General features: G+C 45.0%; 1 protein-coding gene across 1 annotated transcript in view; it reads right to left on the minus strand.

The window, feature by feature from the left end:
* Positions 1-6194, minus strand: part of EBF3 (EBF transcription factor 3) — a 218923-nt gene extending 212729 nt beyond the window's left edge. The window contains exons 1-4 of the mRNA XM_087725987.1: positions 5706-6194; positions 5135-5291; positions 4627-4690; positions 3741-3796 (exon numbers count right to left, since the gene is read on the minus strand). Coding sequence (XP_087582113.1) covers positions 3741-3796; positions 4627-4690; positions 5135-5291; positions 5706-5839 — 411 coding nt within the window. The 5' untranslated portion in view covers positions 5840-6194. The remainder of the gene's footprint in view (positions 1-3740; positions 3797-4626; positions 4691-5134; positions 5292-5705) is intronic.
* Positions 6195-6488: the final 294 nt, after the last annotated feature.

Raw genomic sequence — 6488 nt, forward strand, 5'->3', positions numbered from 1 at the left:
AATGGTTCCCCACTTATACAAAATTATTGTTAATTCTTACGGTCTTTGAAGCCAAATCTTTAGAACATTCTCAATGGTTGACCAACAGGCCCTGCCCCGATTTGTGAAGTTTAAAGATTGTCCCTGCCTAATTAAGAAGGATTTTATGGCTATTGTCCATGCAAGGATCCGTACCCATGGCCCTTTCTTCCTTGTCCCCCAACACAAATCGCACACAGCGTCATTTTAAAGGACACAGGCAGTATTTCAATTAGATTTAGCAACCTACAAATCAGATGCCATGTAATTTTTTTGGGTAATGCCCAGATGCCTTTTGCCCCCCCAACCAAGATTAGTGCAAATTGATGGGCCCAGAAGGACTAGATGCAAGGAAGTAGGCCTTTTATAAAAGAAAAGGCACCTTTTATAAAAGAAAAAACACCTTTTATAAAAGAAAAAACACCTTTTATAAAAGAAAAAGCATCTTTTATAAAAGAAAAGGCAGGGCTTACTGCTCCTTCGGCCCTTATTCCCTGTATGTATATTATACCAGGCGTTTCTTTTCCAAGAGCGCTCATAGAGCAAATTACAGTTTATTTTCAAGTCGTTGAACTCTCTCTCTCTCTCTCTCTCTTCCTCCTTCTCCCGATCAAAGACGCGCCTAACCCGCCTTGAGGAATCCCAGCCGCGTGAACTACAATATGGCTATTATCGGCTTGATATTTGGGGGAAGAAAAAGTGCTAATGGGCAATCTGGTGTTTATTTTGAAACTGCTAACAATGATTTTTCTCTGGGTAAAAAAGGCAAGTGTGTCTGGGCACACGGTTGAATGGGTTTTGAGCAGAGGCTCCAACAGATGGTGCGGAGCTATAGGTGCGCTCCCTCTGTCTCTCTCCCCCTCCCTCCCTCCCTCCCCCTCCACACACACACACACACACACACACACACACACTGCCTTCTTTCCCCCTCCCCTTCTCCAGACTTCGGGGAACAGTTGTGCAGCCTGACCGGCCTGGGAGCAGCGGGCGCTGCAAAACTCGGTTGGTAAAGAAGGTTTTTGCCTTCCGCCGCCGCCGCCGCCGCCGCTCCTGCCCTTCCCCCGGCCCAGCCCAGCCTCCCCCGGAGAAAGCGAGAGCTCGGTCAGCTTCCCCCGAGCGCGCCAGCTTTTCTCTTCCCGGCAACTGAGCCAAAGACGGCGGCCCTGCAATCTCTGCCTGGCTCTTCCTCCGGAAGGCCACGGCTGACGGTGCATCAACACAGGAGTCCTTGCACGAGGATTGATTCTTTCTTTCTTTCTTTCTTTCTTTCTTTCTTTCTTTCTTTCTTTCTTTCTTTCTTTCTTTCTTTCTTTCTTTCTTTCTTTCTTTCTTTTTCTTTCTTTTTCTTTCTTCCTTCCTTCCTTCTTTCCATTCTTCTTCTTCATCTTCTTCTTTTCCTCCTTCCTCCTCCTCCTCCGCCTTTCTCTCTTCTCTTTCTCCTTCTGGCGTTTCTCCTGCTTTGCTTCCCCCCTCCCCGCCAGCTTTCCCCTTTCTCGTAGCCTAGGCCTCAGCCGCCTCTAGCTCACCGAGGCCACGCTGGGCTTTCCCATTCCTACCAGCCCGGTTGCCTTCGTTGCAACCGGCGCTGTGCACGGTGCAGAAGCAAGTAGAGGAGGGGGACGGGGGGGGGGGAAGACACGAAGCGCCTCCATCTCCCCCTTCTTTTCGATGCCACGAGCTCTCGGGAAAAGAGCTTCTCCCTTACCTAACCGGCGTTTAAAGCCACTCTGGGGCTGGCTCTGCTGGGAGAGCGCGGCGTCCTGGACTCGGGGAGGGGGCGCCTGGTTTTCCAAAGATTTCCCCGACAAAAGCTTGGACTTGTCTGGGAAGCTTGAAGGAGCGTAGGACCCCTCAGATAAGAGCCAGCACTGAGGGTCTGCAAATGTTTTGTTGTTCTTGTTCTTGCTGTTGTAGGCGAGCCATTCCACTTCGGGTGATAGTTACTTTGCCTGGGATGAATCCGCGTATTTAGATGTGATTTATTTTTTATTTTGTAGCACCAAGAGAAATCCATAAACTGTCGGTTCAGCGCCATTGACTCTTTGATCAGTTACTGGGCTATTCCGCCCCCCCCCCCCCCGCCGCCTTCTCTCTCTCCTCCATCAGCGAAGAGAGATTAAAAGCTTGTATTTTCTGCAGTGGAACTCCTTGCAAAAGTCCGCAACTTCCAGGGCTAATAAAAAACGTGCTTTAAAATTATTTCTCTCTCTTTCTCTCAGCCACTCTCTCTCTCTCTCACTCTTCTCTCCTTCATTCCAGAGCAGTGAAAACCTACAGAGCTGCCCATATTATCCCCTTAATTAGCCTACAGCGATTTCCGAAAACATTTAGCTGGTATGTCCAGAGGAAATAAGAAATACGTTGTCAACTCGAGAGCGCCCCAGAGTTTAAAAGGGTGCTTCTTTGTAACCTATTGAAAAAATTATTGGAGGGCACAACGCCCCCGCCTTTGTCAAGGGACTGGCGTTTTGCCTGTCAGATCGGGTTTTCTGCAAAAGAATACCACTCATTTACTGCTGGGGGCATTTAAATCTAACCCTATTTTTGTCAAGAAGACTGGAAAACTTTCTGCTCTCAAAAGCAGAGTGGAGGGAAGGGCGCTTGGAAGCTTAAACTAACTGAAATGAGGTCTTAAATGTATCATTAAGGGAAAACAGCCTTTTGTCCTTAATGTTTCATATATTTTTTATTTTTCCAAGTGATGACAGAGAAAATACATTCCTCTTTCTGCTCTTTCATAAAGAAAGACCCCCCAAAAAATAATGCACCGGGCGATTTTATAAGGGATTATACCATTGAGGCTGTATTATTTGCGAAGGATACAGTCCCCTTAATTTGCTGGTTCATCCCAAACAGAAGAAGCACACTGAAAAGCCAATGAATGCATCTCTTAGAAAAATAAAATGAAGCCAAGAGGCGGAATCCTTCAGTCAACAGCTAACAGGCAGTTTTAAAACAATTAGTTTTAAAGGGAGTTTGGATAACATTTGCAGTTCAGAAAGTTGTCCAAAAGATGCTAAATAATTTAACAAGGATCAGCTTGTAATTATGTTATTTACAAGGGATGGCAGAGGCTTGGGGAAGAAACAGGAGCTGATTTCAGAGAAAACGGACGGGGGTGGGTGACCTCTGGAGCAGGGAGCTTGAATTATGGAGATGGGGGGAGTGCGAGGTGAATCCGGACTAGTGGAGAACAAGATGACTTTTCACCTCTGCACATTTAACTTTTACATCCCAAATAAATGTCTGATGATTCTAAATCATCTCTTTTAAAAGGAAGAGGGAGAGAAAAAAGAATGGGATTGGGGGGGGGGGAAACAAATCACCTTTGATTTTTAGTGCCACGAGATTAAAACCTGATTTTCATCTTATCATCCCTGTTACAAAATTAATCCTCCAAATTGTTCTAAAATAACATTAGAGCGCTTTTCTCCAGGGTTTAAAAAAAAAAAACTCCATATAATTCTCTAACATTTTCTTTTCTGGTCATTTCTCCTTTTCCTAACTACCAGCACATTGAACTATAAGTCCAGGTGGGAAGTTTAAGGTAGTAACCACAAAACGCTTTCGGGGCCCTAAATATTTATCCTCAGTATAGAATGTTTAAGTAACACATCAGGGAGGCTCATAGGGGAAGAGGGTCAAAAACCTACCCAGAAAACAGACCCAACTCAACAACTCAACAACTCATCAACTCTTAGAAAGCTTTAAACTTCTCTCACCTGTTTCGTCATGGAATCTATTAGCCGAACGTACAAATCCTGTTCCGTTCTAACCCCTGGAAAAATGGAAGAAAAATTAATCAGAAGGCATCTAGCATTAATAGCACCATGGGTTGAGCAAGATAAGTTACTCAGATACAGCATGTATTCAAGCTTACTTAAGAAGTTGAGGGGATGGGGAGGGGGAAAAGAGAGATAGAGAGAATGGATTTAAATTAAAAGAATTAAAGAACATAAATTGTGGACTGACGGAAGCACACAGTCCAAAGAAACAGGAGACAGGAGACTGCCCGTTTCATTACACCAGCCTAGGTTATTGCAAAATCAAAAGGAAAAGAAGGTGGCTGGGATTTCCGAATGCCATTTCCCTTATCTCTTTTGCTACCAAGCTTCCAGGCTCATCCAACCTGGGCGTGTGGAACATCTGGCACGTTAGAGGTAGACGGCGCAATAATTAACATTCATTTGCCAAAGCAGAGCAGGGAATCTCTTAAAGCTTGATGTTATGCTGGAGTCAATATTGATTCCTGGTGGTGGGTTTTTATTTATTTATTTATCCTTGGCTTTGTTTTGTTTTCGTGGTGCGTGTGTGTGTTTTTGTTGTTGTTACTTTCTACTTCAAGACAGCCGGTTAATCATGTAAAGTACCATTGACTTATTGATCTTTTTATGTTTTGTTTCCATTCTACACCATGAGGAGAGTCATGTTTATAGTCGGGTAATTTTAATCTCAGAAATCTTTGTTTCTTTGGGGTTTTTTTTTGCTGAAAGGGCCCCAGAAAAAAGGTAGCAGTTTTCCAGCATATATAAAGATATGCACAAAAACAACAACAACAACAACAACAACAACAACAACGACAAAGAAGCATGGTTGAATTAAACTTACCATTACTATACAATAACTGGAGTTTATAGTGAATCCCATTGTTAGTTTTTTCATTGTTTGGCTCCTGTAAGTAATAACAAATAATTGCATTTTTTTAAAAAAAAAGTTTTTATTTTTGCAAAATGCAGCGCACGGCCTGTAACTGCTCATACTGTCATACACCTACCCTATTTCCACTCCTGAGAGGTTTATTTGCTTTGCTTACGGCTGCAGCAGAGAAGGTTTGTCTGCTACCGAAAAATGTGACTTTTCCCTGTTCAAAGCAGCCAGTTGGGCCGAGACGAGTTTGCAAGCAAGTCTTAAAGAGGCCAATCCTTGGCATCAGAACTTGGGGGAAACTACACGTGGTTTGGATGCCTCTGGAGTCCCGTTATAACTGGCGGCATCGAAGTCAAGGTAAAAGATTAAATCTAGCCCTTGGAACCAGGCTCAGATAGCACCAATTCCTGTACAACAGTTTTGGGGAAACGGAAGATGACATTTAAAGACAGAAAAACACAAAACTTACTTTATCTTTTTCCACAAAGTCCACAAAAGCTGTCCTTTCAATCTCGACTGGCTGTCCCTGCCTGTCGTACAGAGCTAAGACGAAGTGGAAAAAATTGGATTTTCTGAGATTGGAAGGCGGCTGTTTCTCGAAATGTGCCCGAGCCAACCCAACGCCGCTGCGGGGAAGAAAAACAAGACAATGTCTCGGTGAGAATTGGAGGAAAAAAGAAGGAGTAGGGACTCGGAGTGGGGGGGGGGGTCGGGTAGAGTGAGGAGGCTTCTGATTAAAAGAAGAAGAAGGGGGAAAAAACCACGGGGAGATGCTGGGAATTATTACATTGGGGGGGGGGAAACCCGAGATTTTCTTGATTTGTCGCTTTAGCTGTAATGTGATGTAACGGAAGGCGAGAAAGAGGGAGAAGCGCCTTGTGCGCACGGGGGGTTTTTTTTGGGGGGGGGAAGAGAGAGCGGAGTTCAGAGAGATTGCAATTGATGCAAAAGCGCGGGGCGGGGGGGCGATTTACGGCCGGTGTGCGAGACAAAAAACACGGGAGGGAAGAGAGAGAGAAAGGACCGTTTGGCGCACGTACCTTTGCGCGGCTGTGTTAGCATCCACAACCCCGGCGGTATGCATCCATGATCGGACGGGGTTCATTCCACTGCCCAGCGGTTCTTCTTTCATGGTCGTCCCACCTCGTGGTATATTTTCCTGAATCCCAAACATTAAAACAATTTTGCGGGGGGGCCAAAACCAGCTTCTAACCAAAAGGCGGCTAAAATAAAATTAAAAAAAAAGACGACGGGAAATGTCAGAGAAAAGGGGAGGGGGAAAGGGGGGAGATAAGTTGGCGGCTTGGCGTTTCTTTCTCTGCGGGCCCCCCCCTCCCGCGCTCCTTCCTTTCTCTCCTTTGGCGGCCGGAATAGAAGCGGCGGTTTTTACTCCCCGCGAACTGAAGCGCCGTTTGGACTCGTCCTTTCCGTCTTCACTCTGTCCCGGCTTGACACGACATGAACAATGTAGTGAGCGGTTCTACTCGGATGGCGGTCCAGTTTGGAGATTTTAAAAAAATAATAATAAATTTTAAAAAACAACAACAACAACAACCCGGAGGGTTGAAAAGGGGGGGGGAGGGGAAGGGAAGGAAAAAATAAGTTTTTTGTTGTTGTTTCAAAAAACAGTAGAAATTGCAGGCGTCCGTATTCGAAGGTCGTCTTTTCTCTTCTTCCTTCCGTTCTTCCACAAATAAATATAATATTATTATTTTTGTGTGTGTGCGGTTTGTTTGCAGAGGCTTCTCAACGTGGTGTCATCCTAAGTAAAACAGCATCAAAAAAACCTTCAGGACACTGCTGAATCGACCACTTCTGGCAAG

The sequence above is a fragment of the Thamnophis sirtalis genome, unplaced genomic scaffold (assembly GCF_051295495.1).
Source record: "Thamnophis sirtalis isolate CommonGarterSnake01/CBP01778 unplaced genomic scaffold, rThaSir2_p1.2 scaffold_11, whole genome shotgun sequence".
NCBI lineage: Eukaryota > Metazoa > Chordata > Lepidosauria > Squamata > Natricidae > Thamnophis > Thamnophis sirtalis.